Source organism: Sturnira hondurensis, unplaced genomic scaffold (assembly GCF_014824575.4).
Source record: "Sturnira hondurensis isolate 20B ecotype Veracruz unplaced genomic scaffold, ASM1482457v3 Scaffold0014745, whole genome shotgun sequence".
NCBI lineage: Eukaryota > Metazoa > Chordata > Mammalia > Chiroptera > Phyllostomidae > Sturnira > Sturnira hondurensis.
In genome coordinates this window covers 1310038-1327142 of record NW_028087376.1, presented here as the reverse complement: position 1 = coordinate 1327142, position 17105 = coordinate 1310038, and the positions used below count along the sequence as shown (strand labels likewise).

At 42.9% G+C, this 17105-nt stretch overlaps 1 protein-coding gene across 2 annotated transcripts; it reads right to left on the bottom strand.

Annotated features, from left to right (window-relative positions):
* Positions 1 to 2618: 2618 nt before the first annotated feature.
* On the bottom strand, positions 2619 to 17047 carry KARS1 (lysyl-tRNA synthetase 1). 2 transcript variants are annotated; one of them, XM_037063588.1, is made up of 15 exons: positions 16936 to 17029; positions 13801 to 13980; positions 12087 to 12246; positions 11052 to 11217; positions 10172 to 10265; positions 9219 to 9405; positions 9012 to 9137; positions 7213 to 7332; positions 6082 to 6244; positions 5804 to 5977; positions 5561 to 5646; positions 5210 to 5295; positions 4513 to 4639; positions 3458 to 3601; positions 2619 to 2896 (listed from the first exon to the last, which is right to left on the bottom strand). In XM_037063588.1, exons 2-15 carry the CDS (start codon positions 13944 to 13946, stop codon positions 2798 to 2800), a joined length of 1878 nt encoding a protein of 625 aa, XP_036919483.1. In that variant the 5' UTR covers positions 13947 to 13980; positions 16936 to 17029; the 3' UTR covers positions 2619 to 2797. The 2 variants fall into 2 exon arrangements, with proteins under 2 accessions (XP_036919483.1, XP_036919484.1); XM_037063589.1 differs by lacking the exon at positions 13801 to 13980 and having other exon boundaries at positions 16936 to 17047.
* Positions 17048 to 17105: the final 58 nt, after the last annotated feature.

Below are 17105 nucleotides of genomic sequence, written 5' to 3'. Positions count from 1 at the left end.
TTTCAGAGAAGCCAAAATGCGAATGTAATGTCACTCCCTTGTTTAAGTATTTCATTGGCTTCCCAGCACTTAAAATCTATTTTTCAATTATAGTTGACATACGTTGTATTAGTTTTAGGTGCACAACATAGGGATTAGACAATTACATACCTTATGAAGTGGTCACCACTATCCACCACTCTTAAAATACCAAAGTCCACAGCAGGGCTCACAGTCCTGCATGACCAGCCCCCTCCTGCCTCATCTGGTTGTGTATTTCTTTGGGCGTCTGTATTCTGCTGTCATTGCCTTCTCCATGCTCTTTCTTTTTTAAAAAATATTTTATATATTTATCTTTAGAGGGGAGGGGAAAGAGAGAGGAAGAGAAACATCAATGTATGGTTGCTTCTTGTGCATCCCCTGCTGGGAACTGGCCTGCAACCCAGGAATGTGCCCTGACTGGGAATCAAACCGCGATCATCTGGTTTGCAGGCCTGTGCTCAATCCACTGAGCTACACCAGCCAGGGCCTTCCATGCTATTTCTTACTTCAGGGTTTTTGCACTAGTTGCTGCGCCATGGAAAGCCCTTACTCTCCTTTGATTATCTTCCCTCAGATCTCTGATGTTCTCAGGGAAACCTTCCTTAACTAGGTCTGTTAGTTTCTCAATACCCCATGGACCTATCCTTCAAAGCATTTACTAGAGTTGCCATTTTATACATTTGTAATGGTTTATTAAATGTAAACTTTCCTTACACCTCTAGAAGCTTGATGAAGCTTGCCACCATGCCTTTATGTTCACCCCAGGATGGCAGTTGGCAAATTGTAGGCCTTCAACTGTTTAAGGAGGTTATGACTTTATAACCCTTCTAGCTTCATCCTATTTGTCATTTTTCCTGACCCTACAAGCAGTAGTAGTTGCCTACTACTGCTTCAGTTCTGTCCCCAGCCTCCTTCGAAAAAGCTTTTTCCCACTTGTGACCTCATTAATCCTGCCTTTTCCAAAGGCGCACATTGATAATACAATGTTGCCTGAAGTCCAGGCCCTTATCTTGACCCTACACTTCCCTTGGTGAGATGACTGTTTTCATTTTACTTAACACCACATGTGTCAGGTGGAAGTGTTTCTTCTGGAGTGCCACCTGGTTATCTACTATCAGTGCCAAGTTCTCCTGGAGCCTATGCTTAAGTAACAGCGAGAGGGCCAGGTGGTCACCTCTCTCTGAAGTACCCCTCAGTTAGGTAATTCTGCATGCTTACATCATTTTATCAGCTAAGGAGAAACCTGTGAAATTAGAGTGGCACCTTCCAAACCAGGATGCTTGTTTGATGTTTTGTTGAGGTACAGAAAGAAGACAAGTCCACTGTTGTATTTTTTCCACTCATTGGAAAAAATCCCATTGGCTGCCTCCCTGTCAGGGATCATGGACTCCATAAAAACAGTTGTCTCTCAGTCATTCTCTTGTCATTCTTGAATTGAGCTGAAAACAAGAAAATTCTAGCACTGGCCATGTGGCTCGGGTGGAGTGTTATTCCATGCACTGAAGGGTTGTCGGTTGAATTCCCAGTCAGGGCACATGCTTAGGTTGTGGGTTCAATCCCCAGTTGGAGCACGTACAATCCCTAGTTAGGGCACATGTAGGAGGCAGACCAATTGACGTTTCTCTAAAAATCAAAGGAAACATGTCCTCTGGTGAGGATTAAGGAAAATGAAAAAATAAAACTCTAGATTGACTATTCAATGTGCTATTCCCATTTGATAACAGGCATGTCAATCTTAACCAAATGCTCGACTTTCCTTTTCAAACCTGGCCTTCCTCAGTTCTTCCCATCTCTGTAAACTTAGGGCAACTCTATAGTTTCCAGTTGTTGAGGCCCAAAACCTTAAAATTACCTTAGGCTTTCTCACCAGCCACTTACCATCAGCAAATTTTGCTGATGGCCCTGCCAACACAGGCAGAGCCCCAATGACTTGTAACTATTACCTTAAACCACCCAAGTCTAAGCCAGCAAGTCTCCAAACTCACTGCAATAGCCTGAGTGTTCTCCCTTTCACTCTTGCCTTTCATATGCTACTTCGAATAATCTTTCAAAAAACACTCCTTTGCCCAAAACCTAATGGCTCTCCATCTCATTCACAATAAAATACTAGTTTGCATGACTTACAGGGGCTTGATCTGGCCTTTCACTGATTTTTATTCACTCCTCTTGTCACACCACAAACTTTGTGCTTCCTCACAAACATGGTCCTCTAGTGTGGATTGCCCTTTTCTCTTAGATCTCTTATCGCTGGATTCTTAGTCACCTACAAGAGGTCCTTGCCCGATCACATTTTGGAAACAGCAGTGCCCCCATACACCCCTTTCTAAAATAGCACCCCATCTCCTTAGTTTTCTTAGTATATACCTCTACCAGAAGTAGTATGTACTTACTTGTCTCATTTGTCTGCTCATCTCGTAAATTGCATGAAAGCAGGGATTTGGCTTTTGTTCATTACCGAGTCTCTAATCTCTCAGAACAACGCAAGGCATTAATATAAATTTGCTGAACAAAGCAGTATAATCCTAAATCTTCATTAGGTCAGGAACCTGAGAAAAAAGCTGACATTTCACAAAGGTAAAAGAATGATGAGGCAGGAGTAGAGATAAATGGTTTATTTGGTAACAAGGAACAAAAGAATCCTTAATTCCCTTTTTCTCTCTGGTGACTGAACTGCAATAGTCAAATGGATAGCAACATACAAGAAATCCCTTGCAGTCCTTGATCTTTTGCAGAAGTGCAAAGGTGCCTGAGTGATGTGACTTGTAATTAATGTTTTCTAGACAGAATTGCCAGCTGTTGTGCTGTCCAGTGTATTAGCAGTAGCTACATTTTCCTTCTTATCCTCAGGTTTCATGGCAGGAAACAGAAGTACTTCCTATAAGAGATAAAATAAATGCATTTTGAAGCTAAGAAACACCATTTTTTTCAGTTATCCATCCATTCCTTTGGTCTCTGGTTATTGTCACAACAAAAACCCAGATATTTGTACCTCCCAGCTGAAAAGACAGATGTGTTCTTGAATTCACCTCAGTTCCTTTCAATTACAGAAGATGGAAAAGAACACATGCACAGTACTGCCCAGGGCAGAATGTCAAAACAATCAATAAACATAGGGGTACTCTGAAAATTTGGTTTCATCTATAAAACTGGGATTAACAACTGTCTGTATACCTCAAAGGTGAACTTAAGTGAGATAATGCACACAGAGAACTTAACATATTTCTTGAATCCTCAAGAAATGCAAGCACTTAGTATTCCTTCTGCCACAAACCCTATAAAGTTAGATGCTCTGGTCTTCTGCCCATGGCGTTGCATATAAACTCCTTTGCCGCTCTTCCCTCCAGCCCAAAGTCCACTCTTACTGACCAGGCCCACCAAGTCCCACGTTCAACACAGTGGGACTCTTCAGGGCAGTGTGCATGCAGGGTTGCTGTACCTTGATGTTATTGGAATCAGTGAGAAACATGGTGACTCGGTCAATGCCCATGCCCCAGCCAGCTGTGGGGGGCAGCCCGTATTCCAGGGCAGTACAGAAGTTTTCGTCTATGAACATGGCCTCATCATCACCAGCGGCCTTGGCCTAGAAGAGAAGGACCAAACAGTGACACGATTCTGGGCTGCATCATCTCTCAGGGTCTGAGTCATCACATTAAAACACACTCGGATGACCCATGCTCTGGACACACAGCACCCACTGGGAATTGGGTTTCCTACTAACTGCAGGACGGAGCCTGGAGGTTAGGACTGATGAAATCTACCTCAGGACCCAAGCGAACTTCTCTGAAACGAAAACAGCTCCACTGAGTGGGGCTCTGTGTGGCCAGTGAGACTGATTTCAGTCTCTGATGATTCTCAAGTGTCCTACTCATTTCCTGAAACACCCGTCAGTGATGGTGTTAGTGCATGATGTCTACGGGGGCTTTGTCTTCATTAATTTTTTTTAAGATTTTATTTATGTATTTTTTAGAGGAGAAAGTAGGGAGAAAGAGAAGGAGAGAAACATCAATGGGTGGTTGCCTTTTGCACATCCCCCACCAGGGACCTGACCCACACCCCAGGCATGTGCCCTAGACTGAGAATCAAACCGGCAATCCTTTGATTCCCAGGCCAGCACTCAAACCACTGAGCCACACCAGCCAGGGCTGTCTTCACTAATCTTTATCTGCCTCTCACCCCTGCCTCCAAAGCCACTTCAGTAAATGTACCAAATGAGAAAAATTATGTTCTTGTTAGGCAAATATATTTTCAAGACAAGGGTCGCACTCCCTACACAGATAATCAAGCCTGAATTTCTTTTTATGTGGAAATTCTAGGGCCAAACCAGTCCAGTTCTCAATCCTGAAATGTGAATTCCTCCAGTGAAGCCAGTGGCTTTATCCTTCATTTCTGTTGAAGTCACCAAGAGATGCAGACAATGACACAGGCCAGGGTTCAAGCTAGTGAGTACTGACAATGGTGAAATCCGTGCCTTTGCTCACTCTCCTTCCTTACCTTGGCCTGTTCTTCGAAAAGTTGCCGCTGCCTCATGGGGTCATTCAGCTCAGTGTAGGCATTGCATATTTCCTTCTTCATGACAAAAAGCTCAAAGCGCTCAGTCAGACCCTCTTTGGAGCGGTGCCTGGGGACAAGAAAGTAAAGGGGAGGTTCACTAATAATCTAACATATGGTGAAAACATAAGAGTTCCTGAATTCCAGTTGACTCGAAAGTTACTGAAGCCTACATGCATTCTCAGCACCAAAGTATGTGGTACAATAGTGAGGAGGGTTAGACAGAGAGACAAGGAACTTCTAATTATCTTCACAAGAAACCTGTGTGGTAGACTGTTACACCGAACCACAACCTCCTGCAGTCATGCCTTCTGTAGTCCCTGTCACACATACCCAGGGTTGCTCATGTGACTTGCTCTGGACGATGGGACATCAGCAGAGGCTTGATATGCTTGCACACTAGGGTTTATCCTTGTGGAATGCTTCCTCCTAGAACCCAGCTGCTACAATGTAAGAAAGCCCAGGCTATGCTGTCAGAAACATGTGGAGGAGAAGGTGCCCCAGCAGAGTTCCCAGCTGAAAGAAGCCACCTGAGTTAACCTTGCCAACACTACACAGAGCAGAGAGACTACTTTTGTGCTACCAACTTCTGGGGTGGTTATGCAGCAATAGGCAACTGACACACCATGCTTTATCTTACCATTTTGCCAAAGGGCTCATTATCTGCGGGTGATCACAGATGAATGTAGGATTGATGCACGTCACTTCCAGGAAGTCCCCAACAAGCTTAGTGAGAAAGAAAAAGAGACCTAGAGATCCTTTCTGAATAGCAGTTTGACTGTTTCAGTCCAGGTGGAAGAGAATCAGCTTCCCCATAAACCTGAAGCTAGGGGGATTTATCTTAAACCCCTCAGGACTGTATGAGGTAATGTCCATTAATATTTTGTACAGCAAAACTTGTTTATTCTCTTATCTCTAGTTCACCTTCATAAGGAGCAGGGGGCTGGTTACCACTGGATGGGGGCATGTACTAAAGTGCATGGCCTTGTACCTTATCAAGGAGCCTGGCTGTGGTTCTAGGTGGAGGGCATTCAACAGCTTTTGCCACACAGATATCATCGAGAATTTTGCGAGTTTCTGTAATACAAATGTACAGGTTACAAGAGAAGACATTACACTACCCCAGCAAAAAAGCATACAAAGATAACAGTGTGGGAAATGCTGGCCCCTACACAATCTAATTCAGAGCTAAACAGGGAAGGGGGAGCACACATCGAGGAGTGCATCACTTTACCTTCAGTTTCGAAGAGGTTGGTTTCTGGCAGCTTTACCCCCAGGGCTTTCTCAAGTTCTTCTACCATGCTGATTTTCCGGAAGGGTGGAGTGAAGTCAATCTCGTAGGCTTGGCCCTCTGGGCCATCTGGATGGTAGGTGACCTTATAACTGCCTGTAATGTGCTTTACCATTCCTGGGAAAGACATATCATTTAAACAGGACCCACAGGAAGTCCTGAAAGAAGCATACCAGCCCCTGAGACTCCCGTGAAAGACAAAGGAAGCAGGAGGGGGTCACCTGAAATCATCTTCTCCGTGATTTCCATGAGATCATGATAGTCTGCGTAGGCCATGTAGAACTCACAGGTGGTAAACTCAGGATTGTGAGTCATGTCAATTCCTTCATTCCGGAACTGGCGCCCAATTTCATAAACCCGGTCAATACCCCCAACCACCAGCATCTAATAACAACACAGGGCATGGTCATGGTGGCTAATCTTAATGGCTCTAGAGAGCTTTTGTCTATAAAAACTACAAGTTGGTTCTTATAGCTCAGGCATGATTTCGAGTCCTTACCTAAATGCAGACTACCCTACTCTCTTTAGGCTTTTGCAGTGGGTAGTCACCACTTATTTTGGTTGCCTAGGACCTTTGAATACTGTTCCTTTGTCTGGCGTGTTCCCATCTTATGAGTGAGCCTCCCCCAGAAAGATGCCTCTATTGGGGGTAGGACACATGACCAAAGCTCCTCACCAATCAGACACATCTGTGTGACTTCAGTAGGAAGCTACTGAAAGATGTAGGCTTTGTACAGAACTCCTTCTGGCCAAGGGGGCTAGAGAAATCGAGCTTTTAGAGGTAGTAACTGTAAGGGCAGTGACCTGTGCCTAGTGCCAGGGTGAGCTGTGGTAACTGTGCCTAGTGGAAAAGAGGTTCCCCATGGGATATCTTAGAGTGGACTCAGAACCCTCATGATCTCTAAGCCTGATTGTTTGATCCTCCTGGAAACGGAACTTCCTCATATATTTGAGTATTTTTCTTTTGCTTAAACTAGCTATAATAGATTTTGTTGTCTGCAACTAAGAATCTTGAATGATAGTCTTTAATATTCACTCTGGTAATGTGAAGTTAGTTATTTTAGACTTCCAGAGAGAGATTATTCAAGAACTATGAAGTATTATGGAAACTAAAGCATGTTAGAAGAATCTGTACACCTAGGAAAGACACTCCCTTTGCCCTCTGACCTGTAACACTCTAGAGCTGATCTTGTAGAGAAATTCTGACAGTGTAACACTCACAAGCCCGACAAAGTAGAACATTCTCCTGGCTGTTCTGCCCTCACTATTCCTCTTATTGCTAATGTACCTATCTAACCAATGGTTTCCCAGTTTTCTGCTGTTCTAAGGGAACAGGGCATCTTCTTGATTACCTTATGGTAGAGTTCTGGAGCAATTCTCATGTACAAATTCATGTCCAGCTCATTGTGGTAGGTGATAAACGGCTTGGCCACAGCTCCCCCTGGGATGATGTTCATCATGGGAGTTTCAATCTAAAGGACAGGGAGAAACATTTCTCAGAGGTGCTCACACCAGAAGCCTTGAGGAAAGCTCATGTTATACACCTAAGTAAAAGTTAAGTTCCATAGTAATGTGCAAGTGCTTGACAAAAAACTCGAGATAGCTTGATTTTTCAAAATAGTTTCAATTTCTATTAAGACCAAACACCTTACCGTAGTACCACAGTTCCTTGAATAACGTTTTGTTAATGTTAGTTATAACACTGAGATGCCATAGGAACTTAACTCTTGTTTTTATCAATTACCTTGTGGTAAAACTGATCTCATTACATGTTGTTTCCCTTGAATTCACAGAATCTATTAAGAGAAGATTTACTGTGCCATAAACTTTCATTAACTCTAAGTGGGAATCCAAATGGGGAAAAGCTTTTCTTGAGTGCAATTTATTACATTTTCAGTATTTATTAAAAATTTAACTACTTATATCCTTTGACTTACTCTACTTCTAGAAATCTGTCCTACAGAAACACTTGCACAAGGGCACAAAGATGTTCATTAAAATATTATCAGAAAATCAGCAGCCTAGAGACACATGCAAATGGTTCAGAATATATTAGGTGGGAAAAAACCCCCAAACAGGTCCATTATAATACATAAACGTGACTTAATTTATGTTTAGTATTTTTTAAAAAATTATTGATTTTAGAAAGAGGAAGAGAGAAACATAGGTTGGGGGGAGAGAGAGAGAGAGAGGGAGGGAGGGAGGGAGGGAGGGAGGGAGGGAAGGAGTGGGGGAGAGAGGGAAAGAGACATACACACACATACACACATCAATATGTTCTTCACCTTTATGCATACATTACTATGTGCCTTGACCAGGGACTGAACCTGCAATCCTGGTGTATCAGGGCAATATTCTAACCAACTAAGCTACCAGGGCCATGACTTCATTTATATTTAAAGGCAATAAAACCCTTCCAAAATGTGCACCCCATCTACAACATGCATTGGTATACATGTAAATATGCATAGTAGATGGAGAAGAAGGATACATATCAAGTGCAAGTTTGGAGAAGAAAGTTGGCTGGGAGAAATAAAAGAGGACTTTCAGTTTTGGTTCTATTTATTTATTTTTTGAATTTGTTTGATAGTAACATACATTCATCTTTCTCATATAATTAAAAAAAATGTTTTTCTTGCCTTGGCTAGCATGGCTCAGTGGATTGAGCATCAGCCTGTAAACTGAAAGGCCACTGGTTCGATTCTCAGTCAGGGTACATGCTTAGGCTGAGGGCCAGGTCCCCAGTTGGGGGCATGGAAGAAACAACTAATTGATGTTTCTCTTTCACACTGATGTTTAAGAAAGAAAAAAACCCCCTATTTTTCCTAAAAAAAAAAAAAATGTATTTTTTAGTTTAAATAAATTTGAATTTTTTTAATGCTACAGTAAAGCAAAATGAGTTGATCACACATTGAATGTGGTATCATTACTGTGTGGATGGCTTTACGCTGCCTTTATCTTAGAAGTCAGGTTCTGCCTTCCTAATCAGGGTACTAAATAAACAAGGTGGTATGCAACGCTGGCAAGAAAGGGGACTTTTCATTGAGCATGAAGGATATTGACATATGACACGCCTTAAAAAAGGGAAGGGAAGGAACAGTAAGAGGAAAACATAGCAAGGCAGCTTATCATGTTAGGAACTCTCCATCACCTCTAGGAATCCCAATTCATCCAAGAAACTTCTTATATATGTGATGATCTTTGAGCGGATGATAAATTTCTGCCTCACAAAGTCATTCAGGATCAAGTCCAAGTACCTCTGACGATACCGTGTTTCCTAAACCAGAAGCAACAGAGATCACTAACACATCTGATTTAATGGTATGACAAACCACAGCCGAAGGTCACGAGAGCTTACCTTGTCTTTGAGGCCAAAGTGAAGATGAGGTAACATATGCAAGCAAGGAGATAGCAGTGTGATCTCATAGGGTATGATGCTCAGCTCACCCTTCTTGGTTTTCCCAGGATTCCCCCGAACTCCAATTATGTCTCCCCGACGCAGTTTGTTATTGATATGAATAAATTCTTCTTCTGATTTATAATTCCTGAGTAAAAGAAAAATGTAATTCAGTATACAACATTCTAAATTAAAACCGACTCCTGGTTTACTCTGGAACCTTCACTAAACTGTTAGTGCCTAGTTAATGCGAGCCCAAGAAAAATCTCAGATTCAAGATCAACTATTACAAAGTAGTATGTGCCTGGCTGGCATAGCTCAGTGGACTGAGCACAGGCTGTGAACCAAAGAGTTGCTGATTCGATTCCCAGTCAGGGCACATGCCTGGGTTGCAGGCCAGGTCCCCAGTGGGGGCCATGTGAGAGGCAACTATACATTGATATTTCTCTCCCTCTCTTTCTCCCTCCTGTCCCCTCTCTAAAAATAAGTAAAATCTTCTGGCTGGTGTAGCTAAGTGGATTGAGCTCTGGCCTGCGAACCACACGATCATGGTGGGATTCCCAGTCAGGGCACATGCCTAGGTTGCAGGCCAGTTACCGGCAGGGGACTCATGAAAGGCAACCATACATTGATATTTCTCTCCTTCCCTTCCTCTCTAAAGATAAATAAATAAAATCTTTTAAAAGTTATTAAAAAAAAGTAGTATCTTTCATTTTAAATTGCCACACAAGACAAAAGCAGTTACTATTTTCCAGGTGACCACATGGCCTTCTCTCGCTTCAGCTTTACCCAACCATATCCCACTTCTTCTAACCTTAAACACCAAGAGGAAAAGAAGACCACACAGGACTTTTCCCTCAACTTTGTTGTTCTGGTCCAACCCAGAAACCGCGTAATTGGATACTTCTGTATACCTGGAATTGGCCATGACTTGCAACTTGACCCCCTCTCCTCGAAGGTCATAGAAGATGAGCTTTCCCCCAGATGCTCTTTTGGCATGGATCCTACCTGGAAAATGAACAGCAAAAACACTGACTGATGTCAGTGCCAAAAAGGTTCCCTCTACATTTTTTTGTCTGTCTGGGCACAACATAAACCAGAACTATTTAAGCCAGAGGCCTAAGCCCTGCCTTTGTCTTCACGACAATGTTGGATCTCCATTCCAACCAGTTAAAGATGTTCACTGGATTCCGACAAGATGACAGTGTGGTGGCAGCATGGATATTTTTGGATCTCCTTGAATTCTCACACAAAAATAGAAAATACAACTAGACAGGTAAGGCCAAAAAGCCACCGACAGAATTTATGACAAAATCATGTGGAAAAATATTTCCAAGAATCCCAAAATATAAGCAATGGGGCAAATCACCACCAATGGAGCAAAAGAGCCCCCACATCTCTATGTGGGAGCAATGGGGTGTCCAGTGGGTCTGAAAACTGGAAATCCCCCAGATGCCCACAGGTATTCACTGGAAAATGTGGCAGGAAACAGCAGCCAATACTGGGAGGAGCTCTGCCTACTGCCTGTGAGTGAGTATAATGGGCTGCATTAAGGTTGAGGGGATGATGCCCTTTAGTGTAGCCTGCAGGAACTCTGTTTAACAGCCAAGGGTCCCTTCTAGGACAAAGCCCCACAAAATTGAATAAAACCAGGGAAACATACAAAGGAAAGAGAAGGTCCAGCAAAAATGAAGGGGAAAGAGAACCTGGAAATCTCAGAAAGCAAGCTGCTATATTTCTGAACATTTCACTAAAACAACAGAAGAGAGGTCAGTGAAGTTGGAGTCTTCTTACCTGCCACCTTTAAGGTAATGTCACTCAGGTGGTCGCCAGGCTGCAGGTGACTGTATTCTTGGATGAAGTGAGTCAGCGAGATGTCTACATGGAACTTGTGTGGGTACGGGTCTTCGCCATTGACCTTTAGTTGGTGGACTGCTTGGCTGCGGATCTTGTAGTATTGCTATTTAAATAAAAAAACAAAAATGAAACGCCTTTGAGAAGTTGAACCTGGTCAGACCAGTGGACCATCTGGTAGAGCACTATATTCTGCCTCAAGAGTGCCCCCAATACACTAAGGTTTCTTGAACTGCCCCACCCCAATAAACTTGAAATCACAGGATTGGATATGGAGTGAGACTTGCACTTAAAAGCAAGATTCAACAAGTAGAAAAAGTGGAGTTCTATCTAAAGTAATAAGCCTGACTGGTACAGGTGGCCTTAGTTACCAGTTTTGTGGACACATCTGCATGTGAGTCACTTCTTTCCCACTTTCTCACCCACATCAGACTTTTCCCTAAGGCAGGCCCACAGGGCCTGGAGGACTGTAGAAAAAGAATATTATGTACCAGGGGTCAGCAAACATTTTCTGATGCAGCTCTTCAACTCTGCAACTTCAGACATTCGTTAAAAAATAGGCATGGCTGTGCTCTAACACAATTTTATTTACAACACCAGGGAGGAGGAATGAGGGAGAGTGGATCGGGCCTGCAGACCAGTTTACCAATCTCTGGTCTAAAGTATACCCTAACCCATCTTTAGGAAGACACTTTCTCTGGGGCTGCATTGAGGCCCAGCAAGTTCCAAGAGGAAGATTAATCAGTCACTCTGAAGTACTAGATTCTCCTAAATGCTTGCTGACATCTGATGAGAAAGGGCCCGTGTTTTCAATCAGATGGAAGGGAAGGCTCTCTGATCCTTTTGCAGTGACTTACGGTTCAGTGCTTATTCCAGTCCCTATTTTATCTTCTTAGTCATTGGTTCCCAGGGATTTGCAGAAGCCCCATCAAAAGCCTCCCTGTGCCCGTCAGGGTGGTGGTCCAGGGGACTCACATTTGGGTCCAGGCCCTCTTCCTCGGCACCCATATCATTGTCAGTGGTGTGGTTGGTGGCAGCAGCATTGGCCTGACTTAGTTGTTTCTCGCTGAGCTCCTTCTGCTTGGCCTCCTTCTCCGCTATTTTCTTTTCAGCTTTCAGGCGTCTCTTTAGCTCACTGTTGGGAAGATGAAAATGTTCAATGTGACAGTTGCCTGAAGAGCCCTCTACTATGTTCTGCCCCATAGCCACTTGTTGAAAATATGAACAGCCTGGGGGAAATGCTCTTGCTCAGTTTTCTAACCCCACTTCTTGGTTACTAGTCTCTTGGTTACTAAATTCTATACATGAGAGAGAGAATCTACTTTCCAGTCTGAGGTTCATGGCAAAAAAAACCCCCTCCTGCACATTAGTTTATAAGCGAATTAGGATAGGAAGCCACTTAAAGCCAGGTCATCCCCCAAGTCAGTGGCAGAAGGCATTTTAGTTGTCTGGTATCTATCCTGTGTAGAATATGAAGTTCCTTGAGTACCAGACCTGATATGATAAGGCAACATCTCCAGTTTGTTACTCCTCCCTACCACTCCAAGCAGTAGGCTAGTCTGGAGTGGGAAAGGATGGCTTTTCAGAGTTCAGGGAAGCACTCCACTGATAATCTCTCCTACAGAACTGAAGGAGAGGCAGGCCATTGACAATGACCTTCGGTATTCATTAGTCTCACTCTGCCCACTGAAGCCTGGCTCTGACAACAGACCGGACAGAACAGTATACAAAGTGGCAGAGCAGAGAGGGTAATATACCATCTTTAGAGTCAGACTTCCTGAAACTAAATTCTGACACACCTACCTATCAATTATGCGACCTTGGACAAGTGACTTAATTTCCTTCCATCTTTGTAAAATGGATAAGACAACCCCTACTCCCCAAATGTTATTGTGACGATTGAGATAATGTATGTAAAGAGCTGACCCTGTCCCTAGCATATAATAAACATGCAAATGTGAGCTATTATAGATATCCCTCACTATCTTAACCCTTTACTCTCTGTATGCAGGACAGAAATCTTATGGATTTGGTCAAACTCTTGGTACTTGTCATTTGAGACTCAAAAAGTAAAGCAATTAACATAACTTGGTATTTCTTATGATCTGACACCTTGCTATGTGAACCCAGAAACCAAGTAGATTTGGGTAGAGAGGGATCCCCTCATTATTCAAATAAAATTGATCATTCTTTTAAACCACCAATGATAATAGTGTGTTGGGCCTATTGGACTATATACTTCAGTCAGGGACCAGGTAGTCCTAGTTCTTTCTAGCATTAATATAATAAACTCATTCAACTATGTGTTGCTCTTTAAATCAAATCAATCCTAAGGATAATCCAAAAAAGGTCCTTATTAGAAATAAGACTAGAAACCAAATTAATCTCAGCAGCAAATAAATTCCAGAGCGACAGGAAAGGGAAAACAACTTGAACTACAAATTCTTGATTCATGCAAGGGTTTTGTTCCAGCACTGTTCTAGAGTAAGAAACACAGTCATCTCAAGAACTTAAGGACAGAAAATGTGAATTTATTAAAGATAAAATGAGAAAGGACTATTTTTTGGTATTAAGGCTTTTTTTTTTTTAGCAATAAGGCCAAAGACTTTGCCAGAGGCTTAACAGAAAGGACCTAACTAAGGGGAGGACTTTTGCTCCCAGAACAATAAAGAAGGTAAGGGGCACCAACCTTCTTTTATTAGAAAGTGGCTTGTCCTTGTGAAGCGCTGTTAAAGGAGCAAGTGGACCCAGTCGCAGCTCCCTCTGCCCCCACTGTGCCCAGGAGGTTTGGCGTAGGGACCCCCTAACAAGCCTTATAGCAGCTTGCGTCAACATGGCAGAACACCTTGGAACTAATGATTACCACCACCTAACAGGAAACACAGAGATGTGGTGTCAGATGGGACAGACAGTATACATAAATCCAACCAGCACTCCTACTCTTATGGGTTGGGGGAGGGGGAGGCTGCAAAACTTTTTTGTGTCCCATTTTACTTAAGTGACCGCAGCCTCTAACACCCTGCTGCTACTGGAACTGACAGTGTTCTCAGTCCTGGCTATGGTAAAAAGAGGCGAATCTTGGGTCAAAAGTCAACAGCAAGTAAATCAATGACTTACAGGTATAAATGATCACAACATTCTAGAAAATGGGAGACAGGATCTAAAGCAGTGTTTCTGAAGCCCCTGATGTGGTTTCTCTCTTGGCAGTGGGGAGCACATAAAATGTCACTGTCAACCACAAACTCTAGATGAAGCTAAAAGCAAGCCACCCAAAAGTACCTGAGTCAAGGATAAGACTTGTTTGGAGCTCTAGGAATAAAGAGGAAGGGAGAATTTCAAGAAGGAACTTAAACTGCGCGTTATGTTTATATGTTAACACTGGAAGGCAACAGAATTACAGGGATCATGTTCATAACTGCATTCAAACAAATTTGGCTATTTATTTGGAAATGAGTCACCTGTCAGGCAGTCCATCTGTTTTGGTGAAAGCAACTGGCACAAAATGATGCTCACTCAAGATTCAAACCGAGGAAGTTCCAAAAAGAATAAGAAATAAAAAAAGTTTGTATAGTTCCAGCACAGTGCCTGAAACATAAAAGCTGCTTTAAAAAGTGGTAGCTATGATTAATCTAAGAAAAGTCAGTAGAAAGAACTAGCCAGTTTCCTCAATTTACCATTAAATCATACTTTCAACTGGAGACCTTGCTTAGGAAGTATCTGATTTACAACCCTAAAGTTCAATTGCTGAAGTAACAGATCAAAGTCCAGTCAATCTTTCCAAAGACCTAAGTCCAAGACCAGGTTCTGAACACTGGAGATCCACCAGACACTCTCAGGACAACATATTAGGGTGTTATCAGACCATAAACTTAAATATTTCATTTTTCATTTTTCTAGAATATTTAAATAACCCAAAGGACACACAAAGAAAACATCAATTTTTACTAGTTGAGTGCAATTCCATCAGGGTTCAGGAAAAGAATTGAGCCTTAGTGCACTAAAGCAACCATTACATGTAATGAATACTTTACATGTAATGTATTAGGAGAGAATGCTTCTCTCCTAATGCTTTTGGAATGGTTCTATTTTATTTTTAGAGAGGGAGAGGGAGGTGAAAGAGAGGGCAGAAACATTAATGTGTAGTTGCCTCTCATGCACCTGGCTACTGAGGATCTGGCCTGCAACCCAGGCATGTGTCTGACTGGGAACTGAACTGGTGACACTCTGGTTTGCAGGCTGGCACTCAATCTACTGAGCCACACCAGCCAGGGCTGGAATGGTTCTATATATTTTATGTACCATCCTTGGGAATATTGAGAAAAGTCACTCAGATCATTATCAGTGTTCGGCAAAGAACCCTGGTTAAGAGGGAATGTAGTATGTAGAGACTATAAGACAGTTAAAAAGGTTGGCTAATCTCGATTTATTTATATTTACCTTTACACTCCAAGGATTTGGGATGATTAACAAAGTTATATTCAGCAGCTTGGTGTGTCTGATTAAGACAGTCCCTACTGCTAGACATTGGTCATTCCCTCAGTCCTCACAAGGAATAACCCATGTGGGTATATTGCTTTAATAATGTGGCCCTTTAAATAACCCATGTGGGTAGGATAGAACTGATTGCTTTAACATTGAGTTAGCCAGAAAGTTTGTTTAGTGTTTTCCATACAATGGTTCTACTAGTGCTTAGTTCTGTTTAATTTTATTTGAAACAATTTTTTGTATCATGACAGCTTAGAATCAGCAAGCATTAAAAAATTGGTGAATTTTTTTGCAGCCATTTTAATATTGAAGGGGGAAGAAAATAAATATTATGCTTTATTACTTCAAGAAAGGTAAAAACCGAAATGAAAAGCTGAAATGTATGGAGATGGTGCTGTGACTGATGGAACACATGTCTGGAACAAAACATATAACAAAAGTGGTCTGCAAAGTTTTTTGGTACTGTTGACATTTTGGCCAAATAATTCTTTGCAGTCTTATGCATTGGAAGATGTCTAGTAGTACCCCTGTCCTCTACCCAATAGAAGCTAAGAGCAGGAAGCCCAGACTCAAAATATCCAAATCAATAAAATTACTGATGAAAATGAAAAATGTCTTTTATTTTACAGGAAAAAACTAAATGGACTTTTTGGCTGACACATGGTTCAGAATGGCCTAGTGAGGCCAAGGAAAATTAAGATCTTTCTGAAAAAATTGTCATCAGCCCTGGTTGGTGTGGCTCAATGGATGGAGCGCTGTCCTGCGAACTAAGGGACTGCTCCATTCCCAGTCTCCACAACCCTGGGTTGCAGACTGGGTTTCCAGCGTGGGGGGTGGGGGGTGCGGTAGGGCGCTAGAGGCAACCACACAGTGATGTTTCTCTCGGTGTCTTCCTCCCTTCATTGCCCTTTCTAAAAGTAAATGAATAAAACATTTTAAAAAGGGAAAAGCTAGTATATTTAAATCAACATTTCTCCAGCCTTCTTATTGTAGCGTGGCTCAACATTAAAAGCATTTCTCAGAAGTTCGCTTTCCAATCACCTCTCAGTTCTCCGCCTCCTCTTTTTTTATTGTTGTTCAATTACAGTTGTCCCCATTTCCTCCCCACCGGCCTTTTCCTATTCCAGGAGTCCGACAGGTAAGGATCCCACCAGCCCCAAGTCCCACAGCAAGCTGGGGCATGTAGTTCCGGGGCATACTAGCCAAGTTCCCGGCGGGTCCGCGCCCACGAGAACCAGCAGGAAGGCCCCAGGCAACGCCGCCTCTGCCGGAGCCTAGAGGCACTTCCTAGTCCGGACGTTCAGGCTGCACAGGCCTTAGTGGCCGCAGCGACACTTACTTTTTGCTCAGTTTTTCCTCGCCGCGGTCCACATTCACTTCAGGCCCCTGCAACGTAGCCATGCCTCCGCAGGCCCAAACTGAAAAGAACGAGGAGTACAGCGCAATTTCCAGGTCGGAGCCGGAAGCCCCGCCTGTTCCGGGGGAGGGGGCGGTGCTCCGTGCGCTCCC

Bases quoted from the DNA above. Each gene is read 5' to 3' on its own strand.
- KARS1 (XM_037063588.1), bottom strand. From the start codon at position 13,946: ATGTTGACGCAAGCTGCTATAAGGCTTGTTAGGGGGTCCCTACGCCAA. The intron at 11,218-12,086 runs GTGAGTCCCCTG...TTATTTAAATAG, and splicing joins AAGAGGGCCTGGACCCAAAT to CAATACTACAAGATCCGCAG. The intron at 5,296-5,560 runs GTACAAGGCCAT...TTTCTCACTAAG, and splicing joins CAGCCAGGCTCCTTGATAAG to CTTGTTGGGGACTTCCTGGA.